General features: G+C 40.6%; 2 protein-coding genes across 2 annotated transcripts in view; one reads left to right on the top strand and one right to left on the bottom strand.

The window, feature by feature from the left end:
• Positions 1-4,043, top strand: part of LOC140929841 (sugar transporter SWEET1-like) — a 9,675-nt gene extending 5,632 nt beyond the window's left edge. The window contains exons 4-6 of the mRNA XM_073379535.1: positions 259-420; positions 1,826-1,945; positions 3,201-4,043. Of these exons, the coding sequence (XP_073235636.1) occupies positions 259-420; positions 1,826-1,945; positions 3,201-3,317 (399 nt within the window). The 3' untranslated portion in view covers positions 3,318-4,043. The remainder of the gene's footprint in view (positions 1-258; positions 421-1,825; positions 1,946-3,200) is intronic.
• A 4,947-nt stretch (positions 4,044-8,990) lies between these two features.
• On the bottom strand, positions 8,991-10,397 carry LOC140929840 (D(1A) dopamine receptor-like). Its single transcript, XM_073379534.1, has one exon. The coding sequence runs from the start codon at positions 10,262-10,264 to the stop codon at positions 9,170-9,172; it is 1,095 nt and encodes a 364-aa protein (XP_073235635.1). The 5' UTR covers positions 10,265-10,397; the 3' UTR covers positions 8,991-9,169.
• Positions 10,398-17,500: the final 7,103 nt, after the last annotated feature.

Genomic DNA, 17,500 nt, shown 5'->3' with positions numbered 1-17,500 from the left:
GTGCACCCCCCCTTCCTGAGATGACCTGTGGTTTTCTAATACAGCTGGTATTCTGCCCAAAAAAAAACTATGTGGTTTATTGGTGTTGAAGTAGAGCAAGAGACGAGTGCACTCCCTCCTGAAAAAAATCGTGGATCCACCTGGAAACCAGATGCTTTACCACTGGGCCTGGTGAATACATGCAACAAGTTTCTATTATCATGCTTAAGCTATCCATAACTGTTTTGAGAAGTTCTGGTGTTTATTTTCATTTTGTAGGGAATATTTTCCCAAAGATTGGTGATATCTTTCGCGGGAGTATGTTTGCTCTTAACTTATATAAAGTATTACACTCGAGATCATGACACAGCTGTTTTACACCTTGGGTTTGTCGCCAGTGGATTTACAATAGCAGTGTATGGATCTCCTCTTGTATCTGTGGTAAGAATTCTGACCCCTTGTGCAAGGAATGTTCAGTTACAGGCGGCCATCTTGGTTTCGAGAGTATTAAATCTATTTAGGGCTTGGGGTGTGGGCTGGGAGGGGGCATGGCCACTATAAGCCCTGATGGCCACCCCCTCTATTAATACAAAACTAAAATGGCTGCCCATTAATGTACTTGATCTTGACAATCTTACAGAAAAATGGGTCGGCCGTAAAGAGGGGGACCCACTCATCTAGTCCTGAGCGCTGCTCATCCAGTCCTTAATAATAGAGGGAGATACAGCCTCCAAAAATATTTGACCTAAAAATTTAGTAGGGAGTCTAGATTCCTGGACCCCTGCCTCAATCTGCCACTGTAGTTTAGGGTCATTGCGTACCCAAGTTGGTTCGTACCCAAGTTGTTTTGTACCTGTTTCAGTAGATTCATTCTCAGATTTTTTGAAAATTACTTACACTTATTTAAGTCAACAAGACAAACAATGTTTCCTAAAAGTTCAGCAAAATTTTTTTATTGGATGTGTTGCATCTGTTTTGTGGCTTAATCAGTGTGCAACATAAACACAGCCTGCTCAGACTAGGAGGTAAACGAGGTATTGTTGTTAAATACTTTGACAGATTGCCTTTCCCCCAGCTAGGGATAGGGAATCTGTTGGAGCATTTCACAATGATGTTTACCTGGTTTACCTGCCAGTCTACAAGTCTGCGGTCTGCATTTGTCGCACACCATGGCTTAATGAACAAAGTATATACATTCCTAGTGCACTATTGCTCCTTATGACGAGTAATATCACGTGTGAAGCATGCTTTTAAATCGTTATTGAGTACTGTTGTATTCACTCTGTTATATTTGTGTGTATGAATCGACTAGAAATGGGTAAGAATCGTCTAAAATGTGGGTATGAATCATCTGAATACAAACTGGCTCGGGTATGAAATAATCGGTTACTGCCACTGCTGTAAATCTACCTCATATTGTCTATCAGAGGAATAGGAGGACACTCAATTAATCAGCCTGGAGGCAGTTAATCACCTAGCCTGCGCCAAAGACACGGATCAATGTAGGTTTCTGGGAAACTGCCCACCTTACCCCTCCCCTAAGCTAAGATTAACACTTACCTCTCACTTAGGGCAGCCCGTTCCAAGCGTTCAGATAGTGGAGAGCGGTGCGAATTAAAGAAAGCAATGAATGCCTGGAACAGGCTACACTTTGGGCAAAATGTTAGGTTACAGGAGGGGTAGATGGGCGGTTTCCTAGAAACCTAAATTAATGCAAAGACAACTGTTGTTAGATTACGAAAGTGATGACACAGGCTGTCAATCATGCAAGGTTGGACCAATGTGTTTTCAAGAAACTTTAGACATGACTTTACTAATGGTATATATTTTTCTCCCTTTTTTGTAGGCAAATGTTATAAGGCATAAAAGCACAGAGTTTATGACATTTTCAATGTCCTTGGCAGGCTTTATTGTCTCCTCACTATGGACAATATATGGTCACTTAGTTCAGGATAAATTTATTACTGTAAGTTGTGGACTTTTTAAAGTCTCGGGCTATTTTAGAGTGGCCTCTGCTCTCCCAACTTTCCCTCCCTCAAGACCTAAAGTCATGTGTTAACTCTGCAGGAGTTAATGCAGGCTGCTCAAATACTTGTGTGTGTTGGTAGTTGGTAGAGTCTACATAGGAGGTTGGACACCTCATGAGGCATAGACAGTGTAGTATTCGTTATTGCTTTTTAAGGTTTAGTAATATGGGAAACTAAAAAGAAGGGAAGCCAGTTTCAGAAAGAAGAGCTGCGATCATGTTTTAATTACACTGGTGTACAATGATTAGCTTGTATGAACTGTTTTGAAAACTCCACAGAAATACTATAAAATTACGGTTTATGGAACTGATTGCTCCCCCAGTGTAATTTTAGATTGTATGAGCGTATGAGATAAATTTATTAAACCACGTTCAAGGCTTCCTGGTTGTCTTTTCCTTTGGTAATTCTTCTCTTTTTTAACTTAAAGATATAAGATAAGATTTTCTCAGTAAGTACGGTTCATGGGCTGTCCGAACCCTTTCTGGGCAATAGCCCAGTTTACAGTTACAGGTGGAAACGAGGCTGGAGTTGACCTTGTTTTGATACAACTCTGCCTGCTTTATGATGTAAATCGTGTTGTTCTTATGCTAACTAGTATTTTTTAAGCAAAATTTGCAGAAGAAAAGCGAGGAGGTTTGTGTCAAAACAAGGTCAACCTCAGCCTCACGTTCACTCAAAGGCTAGGATAGCCTGGTCCCAGGCTCGTTGTTGGGGGAAAAAGGAGAAAAAATAGAACGGCCGATATTTTTCCCATGTGACCCCTTTTTTTGCCTTTTTCCCCCACTGCGGAGCCTGGCACCGGGCTAAGGCTAGGAAAAGGACAATAAGCCCACAACTGTTCATAGATACACTTGCTAAAGGTTTTATGGTCTGCTTTTCTTTTTCTGCGTGTGTTATCATTTAAGAGTCATTGACTCCTTGCCTTAATGCATTTTACGTCAGTAAGCGCTGTGTTAATTAGATCACTTAACTTCTGTGTTTTATTTATTTTTAGTTGCAATCTCCAAGGCTTTCTAATAGTTTAAGGTTTTTGTTTTTAGTAGATAATTGTGTTATTTATGTACTTGTCTTGCCCCGCCACCACTAGCTTTCCAGCTATTTGCAGGGTAAACTATCCAACTTTTGATTTGTATTTTTGTACAAAGACTAAAGTAGTTGTTGTTGTTGTACTGACTGTTGTTTTTTGTATTTCAGGTCCCTAATGGGATTGGCGTTATTTTAGGATCAGTTCAACTTCTTCTATTTGTGATTTATCCAAGCACCGCTCAAAGGACTATAACTTATGACATGAAGTCACCTAAACCTGTATAGACCCCGATCAACACCATGGGGTATTTCAAGAGTGTGATGGCCGTCTCTGTAACCTACTAAGATGGGATCTTTTAAAACATTAGTGAAAACTGCTAGCAGTAAATTACAAACCTGATTTTCACTTTGCTCAAGATACTTTTTCACTGCTTTTTGGAAATCCAACGGGCAAGACACAATCTTCTAAAATATAAACTATGAAAGGATATCGTACTTAAAGAGTCAAATTTAGCCTGGTTTCGGGTGGAAACTAAGCAAGCAGATTAGTTAAAGAAATCTGTATTGGTTTACTGGCACACATCTATAAAACAGAAGAAGCTCTCGTAAGTAAACACCCTAGGTACGCGAAATGGCTCTGGCAGCTTACGACAATGAAAAAGTAAAGGGTTTGTATTAGCCTGTTCACAGACCCTCTATTTCCTCTTTAAAGTCCGCCGAGCGTGCGTGATAAAAATAAACACGGCGGGGAATTAAGTGACCGCTAGCGCTCTCCGATTATCGAAAAGAAAAATAAAGCAACGTCTCTGTAAAGGCTAAATGTTGTATGGGAATTGAGTAAAATGGGTTTTTGTGCTGAGACGGCTGAAGTAGCGATGTCCGCTTAGAGTGTTTGTTCTGTTTGTTAGTAGAGCTTCTACTCCGGGCTTCTACTGTACTTACAAAGTTTTATTAGCCAGCATAAAAGCAAATTTCTATAAGCCTGCGAGTTTTAAGTAACCTTCCGCAAATAGGGCAATGTCGCAAATGTGAAGGGAAAATTAATTGTGCGGAATTTACCGAAATTTACGAGACTGCTACGAGACTTGTGCAGTCCAGGCCACAACCAGGACTGGATATATGATGACGTCACCCAAATTTTCAACATGGCGCCCAAACCAAGGGACACGAATCAGGGTCGGTTTCCAGCTCTTTGCATCGCCTAGAAATGACCTTTTCCAGGGTTATATGCTTCCGGCTTTTCCCACAGTACCTTAGGAGCTGCGCTATGGAAGAGAATACTGGACAAGAATGGAATTGAATAAATTTTAACCTGAGATCAGGCCCAATTTTAGCGGACTTTATCATACATTCTCTCGAACAGCTACCGCTAAAATTGGGCCTGATACAAACTCCCTCATGTTTGTGCTCGTTACGGCCAGATTTTGGCCGTAACGCTAATTGGCTGTTGGAACAATGCCACAAGATCTGATTGGCTGTCGGAAATGCCGGAAGTTGAAAGCGCTTATTCCTTGCATGGTTGTTTTCGTGAATGATCCCCCGTCGGCGGAGAGAAGGATTGATTTTGCTGTCTTTTTTATTGTTTCATGGTCTTATGGTAGGAAAATATGCCTCAATATGTGCCATGGAAATTCAGAAAAGTCATATTTTTGTTTTATGAAAATATTAAGGCAACACAAAAATAGAAATTTCAGTATTTTAAATTCGAGCGCGCCTAGCCAAAATAATAAAACAAGTAGAACATCTTGTCGCTGTCTTTTCGAAAACTTTTTACCTCCTACACCAACAGAAATAACCTTTGAGGTCTCCTTTAATCTCTCAAGAAGTTAAATGTCATTGTGCTGACTGTTTTACTTTTAGGTGAAAAAAATCATGCGTGTCCGTCTGGCAATGAAAAAATAGTGAAAGCTTTTGAGTTAAACTAAAATTGAAAAACATTATTTTGTCCAGGAATGTGGTCAACATTAATAATAAAATTTCTCACGGCAAGTGTAATTCACGCCAGTATCTACCAACAACGCGTTAAAATTGTCAAAGATTTAAGGAAGAAAAAAACCGCGATAGTGAGTTATTCTGAACTAATTCATTGTAGTTACATTTGGGAAGGATTAAGATGTCTCTCTCCAAGTTAAAATTCAAAGGAAGAGTAATCTGAACTGAAAAATATCGGTTATCATATTTTCGTGCACATCAAACTCATAGACGCCGCCCGCTCGCGATGTCAGCTTATAGAAAAAATAGAGCGAAAGAAACGAGCTTTCTTTGACAAAAAAAATCAGGGGCACCCAACGAGGGTATAGTTCAAAACTACTTAATATAGCATTGTTGAACGTATTTTAGTATTTAAACGGTAGATATAGGCATATTTTTATCCCCTAAAAACTTTTCATCTGTTCGGATTTCCTAGCTGAAAGTCTAGTGATCCGAAAATTATAGGGATCAAAACTTACCGTTTTGAAAATTTCAGCCAGGAAAAGGCTCCCGAAAATTAAAGGTGGCCTTTTTTAGGGTAAATATCCGTTTAAAAGGAGTAATTATACCATTTTGTAGATGTTCGAAAATCCTAGGAGAGGCAGGCAAGCAAGAAATTTTACAACAAATGTTCCGAAAATTCTAGTTCTCAAATCGTCTTCCGAACAGATATTTTCCCGAAAATTGCCGTTGGGTGCCCCTGAAAAATCGATCAAAAAAGAAGCTGAATGGAAACTTTGACCACTCGAAAAGTTTTCTGTGATGTATTTTTGTGAAAACAGGGACCTTGAAAAAAAGACTTTGAGTTTGTTTTCTTTTCTGTAATGGCGGCCGTTAGCTTTTGAGTTAGCTTTACTGGAGTTATACTACTACATGAGAAATTTCTGCAATTTGATTGGTTTAGAGCAGCGGTATTTCAGGTTAATTTGAAATACCTACATGTGAAAATTACAAACCTTTTGCAGGTAATAGTATAAACAATTAATAGCATGATTTGTACGTGATATTTGGCACAAATACCACTCGTGGTATTTCAAAATTGTCTCAAATTTCACTCGCCTAACGGCTCCGGTGAAATTACGTATAACAATTTCGAAATATCACTCATGGTATTTATGCCAAATATCACTACAAATCATGCTATTACCTTTACAAATTAACAACCTTACGATTAATAACTACGAAGCCTGCCAAACATAGTTAATAGTCGTAAATTTCACGATTATTAACTAGGTTTTCACGAATATGTTCAGTATGTTTGACATAGGGTGTGTTCCTTTTGGTGAATCCAAAAACGGATTTTAGATCCAAGAACGGATTTCGCGTTCCTTTCTGCAAATCCAAATCCGGATTTTTGATCTGGTGAATCCTTTTTGAAAAAGGATTCATTGGATTTGAAATCCGAAGAATCCAAATCCAGATTAACGGATAAGTGATCTACGCTGTTCCATTCACAGTGGATCCGAAATTAGTCAGATGATTCAGCGGGGAGTTTCCAGTTGAAGCATTCCCATAGAGACCGTAGAGTTTCCTCGTTGCTGTCATTTGCCGCAAAACATCTGAAAACACTAGAAGATTTTTCCTGGTACATTAAAATATGCATATACTAACCATTGGTCTCTAAAGATTGCTTGAAATCAGAAATAAGTAAAAGTAACAAACGAACTGCTATCTAACTACAAACTCGCTTGTAGACGCGACAGGCACTCGATCGTGTTACATAAAAAAACCCGAGCTATGGAACTGGATCAAACTGGCCGACATTCTTTAGATAATTTTCAATTTTAACGCGCTTCTTTCTTTGTCTGTTTTATATGTTCCATCGTCGCTATTCGAACTACCGACCACTAAATTCTGCACGGGATAATCGCATAATTTGTCAAACAGAAAAACACGTCATTTCTTGAGAGGCTGTCGCGCATATTGCACGCGTTGGCGAAAGGTTACCAAGGTTACAAATCCAATTTCGGATTTCACGTTCCTTTCGACCGCGAAATCTGGCAAATCTAGGATCCAAAATCCGTTTTTGGATTCGCCGAAAGGAACACACCCATATTGTTAATCGTATGTGAAAACACGTTTTTTCACTTGTGGAAACAGGTTTTGCCTTCACAAAAGGGTAAACTGACGGACGGTGAAAAACTCTGAAACTCTCTGGGAAAGGCCTTTTCCTGGGGACACTCGCTGGCTGCGGGAAGGCACGGGATCTCTTACGCCTGCTGAATACCCTTGAGACAATGATTACAACAGAACTTGCCTCCAATGTAGAGGTTTAATCCAAGACTATGCTGCGGGTACAGTCAAAACATAACCAACCAAAATTTAACCAAGACTAGATGCAACGACGATGTAACCAGGACGTAACCAGACTAGATGGACCTGGATGTAACCGAAGAAGCTCCTACAAAGCACTCGTATTTAAGCCTTACCTAGCGAAACGATACAGATCTTAGTACATCACAACTCAACGAGTCAATTTACAGAGCACAACAATCATTTCTACAAGACAATTGGTGGAAAGCTAAGCTTACTTTGAAACATTAATTACTTTCAAAAGCCACACAGGTGGATAACGGCTTCTTACAGGTTGATTACAGTTTGAAGACTAAATACAATTATGACTTGACAAATAAGTTTACGCTCAATAAATCAACAGGTTGTTTACGGCTTAAAGAAGTTAAGACTAAAGAATAAATGATTTCTACATTGGCTTTTCATATTTTTATCAGCGAAAGCAAAATAACTGAATAACAATAAATCCTCTCTTCACACGTAAATGACGTCCTTTACGATTAATAACTACAAAGTACAACTTTGAAAGTACAGCTGAAAAAACCGCTCTTTACGATTAATAAGTACAAAGCCCGCCTTTTGCAGTTATTAACCTGGCAGATTTCACTGCAAAAAAATAAAAACACTACAAAAAAATAGCGACACCTGTTTTAAAGAGATGCTATAGCTAGACGTCACTTAAAAGACATATAGTTTAAAATAAAACAAAACTGAATGCAGGGCTGGCACTACGGCAAAGGGCTGATTTATTATAGGCCAATATTTCGGCTAACAAAATTAGCCTTCCTCAGGGCCAGAGCTATACCGGGGGCTCTGGCCCTATAGTGACAGAATTATTTTCAACTTCAATATCTCCCCACTGAAGTATCTTACTCTTATCTCTTACTCTGAAACCGAAATGCAAAGACAGCACTTACTTCAAACTGTCTGAACTGTGCGGAGCTGGAGAACTTCTGGGTCAGGGTCATTTTCTCCGAAGCTACCTGTTTGACGATACAATAATTCTTGTTCTTTTTATATAATTAGTTAAAAGCTCTCAGTCCAACAGGATTATGTGCAGATAGGAAAGTAATATACTGAACAGCTAGCAAGGTATTCTATAATTAAGCTTTAAATGGTAGAAATTCTAAAAAGTGCGTCGAAGGTGTTTAATCTTCAGGGACACCGAACGAGAATATAGTTCAAAACCACTTTAACATAACATTGTTAAACGTATTTTAGTATTTAAAGCGATAGATATAGGCATATTTTTATTCCCCCAAAATTTTTCATCTGTTCGGATTTCCTAGCTGAAAGTCTAGTGATCCGAAAATTATAGGGATCAAAACTTACCTTTTCGAAAATTCCAGCCAGAAAAAAGGCTCCCGAAAATTCTAGGTGACCTTTTTAGGGTAAAAATCCGTTAAAAATAGACAATTAGACTATGTTTTAGATGTTAGAAAATCCTAGGAGAGGCAGGCAAGCAAGAAATTTTGCACCAACTGTTACGAAAATGCTAGATCTCAAATGGTCTTCCGAACAGATATTTTCCGAAAATTGTCGTTGGGTGCCCCTGAATCTTCTGTTATAACATTGTATCAGACAGTTTATTGTTGACTTTCTTTCACGGCAAGGGTAAAATCTGCATTCAAACTTAGTCAAAACGCTATAATAATGTGATCATACAATACTAGGCATGAAGTGCTCTTGGACTTGTGTATGTCACTCCTTTTAAAGCAACAATGGATCCTGAGTCTAATTGTAACAGTTCAGTAAACGACTACTCATTTATCTTTGTTTACGAGCCTTGATTGAATAAGTAAGTTTTATATATCCTACTAGACTTACTACTAAGTGATGCATCCCAGCGCAAATCAATTTGATTCGGCCAAGATCTAAACTGTATCTGATTTCCGCGTTATTTTTTTAAAAATTTGCACAAATGCAGAGCGAAATGTTTCGTTGAAGCATGTGTAAATAATGGGGTTAACTGCTGAATTGCTCACGGGCAAGACGTAGACGAAAGTCACGACTATGGCCGATTTAAGCCGGGTCGGAATATGGGTTGGCGAGAAACAGTATGGGCAGTAATTGAATGTGAGATATATGACAAAAAACGGAAACCATGAGAAGATGAAGACCCCTAATACAATGGCGATTGTCTTGGTTGCTTTAAGCTGTCTCATGGACTGCAACCTTGTCGATTTTGTAGGCCTGTGACTGTCACCTAAGGGATCAACGCATCGGTTAATACCTATCGAAATGTCCTTCGAGGGCGTGGCGGGAGTTCCGGTGGTATCAGCTTTGTTTGTGCCTCGCTTAGAAGTGAAGCTGACAGCTTTAGCATCTTTATCCTTCTGCACCTGCCGTGCGCGGCCAATGGCGATCTTGAGTATGCAGGCGTAGTTGAAAAGCAAAACAGCGACGGGAACAAAAAAAACCGCAAACGCCACGATGGTGAAGTAAGCCCTGCTTACATGGGCACACTGCGGCATAATGACGACCATTTCCCTTCCGCTCCATTTCACAAAGCCAAGAAAGGCAACCAGGAGTGCGGAGATCCATACAAGACGAATCATCAAAAAGGCTCGCTTAGACGTCATTTTTGTACGGTGTCTGAGTGGCCATTTCACCGCCATCAAACGCTCGATGCTGATGCTAACAAGGTTAAAAATGGAAGCGGCAGAGCAGAGCGTATCGATCCATATCCAAAAACGACAGCCAGCATAACCCAGGCTTTCAGGAAACCTTTCGCCATTGACAGTCTGTGCGATCCTGAACGGAAGCGAAAAAGCACCCACTAGCAGATCGCTGACGGCCAGTGAAACAATCAGGTAGTTAGTCGGCTTTCGAAGTCGAGGAAAATAATACACACTGAAACACACAAGGCTGTTTCCTACCAGTGTTAGTAGTAAAATGAGCGTGTTAAAAGTCGCTGAGGCGACGATGGAGGCAAAAGGTACAACTCTGACAGAACTGTTTCCAGACATCCTTTCAGTATCGATTTATATGATCCTTCCACGGTCCACTTGGGTTGCTGCTGAGAAAAACGATTGTTTTAATGTTATGTTCTTTTTTTAACTTTTAAACTACTTTAAGTTAGAAAAAAAAATACTACCATACGGCCCTCCGTTGAAGAGGTCAGTTATAAATGGTCCGCAAGCATGCCATGCGCATTTTGTAAAGACCTACCCTGTGTACAGACCCCGCCCCCCTCCGCCTCCTCTCAGAAAAAATCGTAGAAGGGGCGTCTGTGATTCACCGTCGCTAATCGTGTATGGCAATAACTTTAGATAAATTAAAAAATAATAATAATCTCCGCAGACCGAATTTTCGTGGCTCATGTTTCATGTAATTCAAGTTCTCAAAATGTAGGTCTTATTTCCATAGAGCAATTGAGAAACTGAAACATATTTAAAATCGGTTTACTCTATACCGAGAAACATAAATGTTCTTGCAAGCCCTTATTAAGGGAAAAGATCCATGTTCTTATGCAAGCCTTCCCACTGGATACGGAAAGTCATTAGTTTGAAATAAAGTGTTTACAGGTCAGACGCAACTCGTGAGCACGTGATAGTGTGAAACGTGACCTTAGCGTTCGCTTGAGCAAGTTTTTTTCCTTCTTTTCTTTCTAGCGCGTAGATTATGCACCGTAGTGCATGGAGTACCATAAACTTTGACTGAACAAGTCTTTTTTTTGCCTTTGATTCTTGAATTTAGAAGTCATTAAGCTGGTGTATATTTAATATACTGGTATACTGAACTTATTTAACATTTCCCCCTATAAATCTCTGTAAGTTATCTTGCAGTCTGCACAAACTTCCCGGTGCGCGTTGTGTATTCATCGCTAAATGATACAACAGATAATAGACGTTACGACTGTATTTAAAACTTATTCCAAAAAGGCGGACCCTTTTTGCAACGTTACGAGTCTGTCGATAGACTGTAATCGAAAACTCTCGGTGCGGGAAGAAATTTAATGAATCAACAGCTTAGTTTTACAATACATGTCCGCTAAGCTTTTGTGATATATGTAACTTAGCCTTAGATCGTCCCGGCAGTGTTCATAGCGTAGTGATAGTAGCCCGCAAGAGCCGCCTACGATAAACACGCCCTTCCCCCTCGATGGAGTAAATGCCTAGGTGACATGTGGCTGACTAATGGCCTACAAGACATCAACTAATAACACAACTAAAGTTCCCTCAGAATAACAACTAATCATTGACTAGATTTTGTCAGGTAACACGTGCTCCAGATATTTGTTACCTGAGATTTTCGCCCGCGCGCCCTCGAGGTCTAAAGCTACGTCCCCTGGTCCGTCCCCTGGTTTCCTGAAGCAGGGGTGAGGTGGCTCTGCTGGGCGCTCTTTGAACGAGTTCCTTCTGACCAGAGTGTTCGAGTAGTCAAACTCCGGTAACTGTACCTCCATCCGTGGTAGCTCAGTGACGGTCTGCATCGGGGTTAGGCGGTTCTTGTTGACTGGTATCTGGCCTCGGCTTCCAGCTGCCTGTTTCCTCAGAAGTCAGGTAGTCTACCTTCTTAAAATGTGCCATTGATCTGCCATTTCTCCGCTTGGCAACCACTTGTGTTCCCTTTCGGACCTCTAGGGACTCTCTGTGAAAAGGTGGTGTGGTTTTGGTGCTGGGTTATTGTTTTAGAAGTACTGCATCCCTGACCTGGATGTCCGATGTTTTCTCGCCCTTCGTTCCTTCAGCCTGCGCCTTCATTTGCATTTTCTTCTCTTGGTCGCGATGGACCAGTTCCTCAAAATCCCAGCCCCAGCAGGCAACCTCGTGCGGAACTTGCGTCCAGGGAACATCAGTTCAGCAAGGGCCATCTTGGTGGTCCTATGTGGAGTCACTCAATAACCGAATAGAAATTGGGGTACCTCTTGCTGGAAGACTTGCCCTGTTATTTGGCATATGTGGTAGAGCTTCTTAATCGCCTGTTAAACCCTTCTGCTTCAGTATTGGCCAGCGGGTTTTTGGTTGTCTTGCGCACCTGCTTGAAGCCCAGGTACTTGCTGAAGTTCAGGAAGGTCTGTTCGTCGAGTGGAGGCCCACTGTCACTACCCAAGACCATGGGTATTCCAAGCAGTGAAAATACGCGGTTCAGCTTTGGTATTACTGCTCAGGCACTGGTGCAGCTTACAAATTCTACTTTAGCTCACCGTGAGTGTTGGGTGGGCATATAGGACGCATAAAAGTCAATAGGAACTATTTTTTCATTTTCTAGTCGTTTGAACTCAAACTTTGCAGGATGGTAGAACTTTTACAAACAAATGGTATGTTTTTGTTTTTTCGATTTTAACGTTTTTTGGCGGGAAAATGACGTCACAAGATTGGCACAAAATCAAAATTTCAAGACATGGCAAAACAAATAAATAATTTAAAAAGAGCATGACGCGATAGAATAAAACGCATAAATTGCGTTCACAACTGCGAGGATCATTCTTCATTTGATTTCATTTCTGCAGTCCTTATACGATTTATATCATATACATATATCACATTCATTTCTTTAACGGCCAACATATCGTCCGGTGAATGGGAGATGCGGTGGCCGTGTTTGTATTTATTTACGAAACAAGATAAATTATCATATACGGCATGACAGGTCATACGGCATGACTTAAGTGATAATGTATCGGTCAAATCGAAGCTTCATCATGCCCCCTCGGGCATTCCCCGGGCATTTGACACCTTTGCTGTCCAGGGGAGGAGGGAATTTGATCATCAAAGTCTTCCAGGGGGTGGGGAATTTGATCCAAGGCTTTGGGGTGGGGAATTTGACCTCCACCCTCTATTTCATGTAAAATCTTTGGCGTGGCGAGCTATCATGGGGGACGCGGTGTTAGAGGATTTTCGTGGAAAAGATTGTGCCTTTGTGGCCAATTGGTTGCGAGGAAAGGGCTTAAACAAGCTTTGTGCCGTATTTGAAGTATTTAAATTTTAAAATTTTTAATATTGGATTCAGGCTTTGAATGTATGAATGTATTTTATTGTTGTGTTTACAATGAAGTACAATACCTATACCGGCGATTCAGTACAACAACATAAAATAAAATAAAATAAAATAAAAAGGTCAACTACTTTGACCTACTGCAGGTATGTTAATTAATAAGGTGAGCGATGATGCATGTCAGTGAAATGGTCATGATGTAGTAATCTCAATAGGTGGGATCTTTTTTTATAGAACGCTTTGTATGTTGCATGACGAAGAAAAGCTGAGCATTCAGTGACCTTGTAGCAGCGATTTCCGCCGCTTTGCACGAGACTTTTGTTCGTAGTAAATACGCTAACAGTGTTGCTCAGTTTTTGTTATATTTATAAAGATTTTGTTCGAGAACTGAAGGCGTTTCCGCCGTCCTTCTGTCATTTTTGTGCCCGTGAAATGTCCCCGGGGTGTGGGCATTTGATCACCTGAATGGACCCTAGTGTGGGGCGTTTGAACGGCATTTTGCCCGGGTAGGGGGGAATTTGAACAATAATTTTCCCAAAAGTCAAATACCTGGGGGGTTGCCCGGGGGGGGGGCTTGTTGAAGCTTCGATTTGACCGATACATAACCAAATCGAATGCCTTGTTAGCGAAATTACTAGACCGCATTGTAGACCCTTTATAGACCCTGAATAATGAATAATGAATAACGGGGTTTAAAAGAAAATGAATAATGAACATTTGGAGTTAGAAAATCGGGAATTATGAATAACACCATCTAGCCTCGGAATAATCAATAACTTATAGCTGCTAAATGATCCCATAAAAACGGATGACGGAAGAAACAATTATTTCAACTTTTCTGCCAATCGTAAACATTGGAATCCGCGCGAAATCAGTGAAATCCAAAGCGGCAAACCCCGAAATAAAACTCCTAAAAATCAGCGTTCTTTTCCTACAGCCAATCCGATACCACGTAATTGGCAGCCTGCAAAGTTGCATGTCAGTCACTTGAGATGTCTGACCTTTGGTTCCCGTCTTTAATAGTTCGATGTGTCGTGTGTCTACAGTTTACGCCCACCGTATTTTCACATGATTGGGTCGCTTTTCTAAAATCCGCTTCTTCATTCGACTTTGAAAAATGGGAAAAAAGAAGTCAGAGAATGAAGAGAAATTGTCATCGACGGCAGGTCTATTTGTCATTCTTGACAATGTTTCCACCTAGCGTTCCGGGTCACCTGAAAATTGACGTTTAATGCACAATCAGAGCAGGTCAGTACAAACGTACCGTTCTTTTAATCAGCTTATTAGTAATCATTTAAAAGATTTTACACTCGATGATATTCAAACAATCAATTTCTTACCGTTTTGTCTTTATTATATGGTTCTGTCCAGATCGAGATCACCGAAAAGGCGTCATTAAGGTTTTGACTGCGAGTAGTCTCTTATTTTTCTTTTGGACACGGGTAGAATGCGAGTACGCGCGAGCGGCGAAGCCGCGAGAAACGAGGGATGACTGATATATTTTTCGCCATATATTGGTGTTCTTGTGTTAGTGTTTCTTTTATCTTCAGCATTATTCCATAATCATCAGATTCTGATAGCGTCACTGTCCTTTTTTTCCTTAAACACTGTACCTTATTACCGACAACACTGGAGATGGATAAAATAAACACCTGAACAAAATGTCAAGCGGAAAATGCTGGAAACGGCATTTCCGAGGCCCTAAATTAAAACATTTTCTGGGGGAGCATGCCCCCAGACCTCCCTGTAGGTTAGGCCACCTTCGGCGCTACAACCAGTTTCCCCACTTGCGTACACCCTCAAAATCTCACGCTACGTCGACCCTGAACAGTTCCTGTAAAACGGCTTAAACATTGTCGTGACAGTTATGTTTTCAGTCCCACACTACACTTCTGTGGTATGTCACACGGCCTCCACGTCGGCTCTCATCAGTTGTTTGCGAATGGTGGAACAAATGTTGATATCCTTTGACAGAGGCTCAAGATGAAACTAAAATAAAAGCCTGCCCCCTAATAATTAAGATAGTCGATTCTATTACTTTAGTTATAGAGGCAACTGTCTAAAAAGTTGCAATATAAGAATCTTCCATTGTAATGTTCGGCAATGTTTGGACAATAATGACTCAGCGTAACGGGTTGCAATGAAACCCGGACTAGACAGGTCCTAAAATCCGACCGAGTGAGTAACCTGGTAGGTGGTGCAAGTGCAGGTACAGGTGCAGGTGGTGCAGGTTCCGTGCAAGCAAGCAGCCTATCCTACCCGACTTGTGAACCATAGCCTGCGAGCAAGCTCCCCTATTTGGGCGAGTGAAGCGAGTCTCGCGAGAACGCGCGAACGAGCGACGAAGCCACGAGGGGCCTCGGCCCCTCGCTCGCGCGTTCTCGCGAGGCTCTCTTCGCTTGCCCAAACAGGAGAGCTTGCTCGCAGATTATGTGAACCAAATCGATTACGTACGATTACGATTATGAAAAGTGTTCGCTTCAGCTATAGTTTGTTAGTTAGTTGTTATGTTTTAGTACGTAAGGTTAAATTAAGCTGCTGTTGTTTAGTCCTTCACGTTCTAGTAATTGCATAGACGGTCTATTGATCGAAAACAAGAGACTATAAAGGGGACAGAGAGGCCATCCCCCATATACACCCTATTCCATAGGTAATTTGTCTCGAGTTATTTTTAACACCACAGATCTCAAGGGGGATTAGACAACAGCCAATCACATAGCGCGAATGTGTTCCGCGTGGATGACCCACGCTGTGAGCCACGCGTCCTTCACGAAATGACGCAGAACAAAATGGGGGAAGACGCGGGAGCGATTTTGCTATTCCTTTTGTCGACGAAAACGACTTCAGCGAGATTTCTGCGAAAGCTGTGTTAGCGAAACCGAAATTAAAAAAGAATCGCCCTTCCTCTCTTGTATAGAGCTAACAGTAGAGAAGGGAAATCCTTAACACACTGAATATTCTCTCAGGATCATTTATAATTTACAGTTTGAAGAGAGCAATTTCTGGTTTGATGTTTATTTTTTTCAGTCTTTATAGTTCAAGCTCAGAAAGAGAAATAAAATTTCGTCGTTGCTTATTTACGTCCTCCATAAAACGCGAAATTAGGCATTTTCACGTCGTAGTCGTGCAAAAACGGGAAAGAAATGAACAAAAAAAGTGTGTTGCACGTGCGAAGTTGTTGTTTTGCTAATTAAACCTATTGTTTTTTTGACGTTCTAGTTGTCGTCCGCGTCGTTGGATCTTAAACTCCCTAAATTGTACAAACAACCGGTTTCAATAGACCGGCGAAATTTCTCATTTTATTAAAGCACTGAGGTTACGACAACTTCGAGTTAAACTGATTTCAAGGGTTGTCAAAGAGTCCAGCGATTCCTTTTTCCCAGGTGAGCGCCGACTCATTTCGCTTCAATATTCAGGAATGCTCTCGATCTTTTTACGCTTTCATTGCCTCTCGCCCGACATGTTTTGCACGGCGTTTGGTCATGCGAAACCTCCACGAAACATCCACGCCTCGCGCGAGGTAACTTTATCCCGATGCTAAAAATAACTCGAGACGAATTACCTGTGGAATAGGGTGTATATGGGGGATGGCCTCTCTGTCCCCTTTATAGTCTCTTGTCGAAAAGGATAACATTATTTTGACCACATTTATAGAAAAAAAAAAGAATGGTACTTGCTAAAGATAAGGTTGAATGTATACTGAAATGTAAACTTTTGATAAACAATGTATAGAAAATTTGGGAAAAGAAAACTGATACAAAAACTAAAAAAATGAATAATGAATATTACGGAAAAAATTGAAATGAATAATGAATAATTTGGAGAAAAAAGCAAAGAATAATGAATAATAATCGTGATCCAACTATTCAGCTTCCACCCCCTAATTTATACAAGGCGAAAAAAAAAAGCAGAATAAATCTGAAAAGGATATGGTATCAACCGTATACTTCTTCCTTTGTCAATTGCTTCAATTTTCTTTCATGAACTGTTTCGTCGCTGAAAATTTAAGACAGGCAGGGCGTTACGCAGAAAAAACTCTGATTCATTTTAACGCCTAAGCTCAACTTGTCTACTGAGGAATACAAAGCCGGGCACCCTCTACATAACAAGAGCTTTATTGACTTTACTGATCTTTTTAGAAGTGTCGAATTAATTTTCAGAATATTTAGTTTGATTTTTCTCTGAAGTGTTAATTTTACGTGATAAACAGCAAGACATTGGTTCGTAACTTGGGAGTGCCCCAGGCCTGGGAGTGCCCGTTGCGA

This window comes from Porites lutea, chromosome 3, assembly GCF_958299795.1.
Source record: "Porites lutea chromosome 3, jaPorLute2.1, whole genome shotgun sequence".
In the NCBI taxonomy this organism is placed as follows: Eukaryota; Metazoa; Cnidaria; class Anthozoa; order Scleractinia; family Poritidae; genus Porites; species Porites lutea.
Note: the sequence above shows the minus strand (reverse complement) of the source record. Positions and strands in the feature narration are given on the sequence as shown.

Coding starts and splice junctions, on each gene's coding strand:
- LOC140929840 (XM_073379534.1), bottom strand. CDS start 10,264: ATGTCTGGAAACAGTTCTGTCAGAGTTGTACCTTTTGCCTCCATCGTC.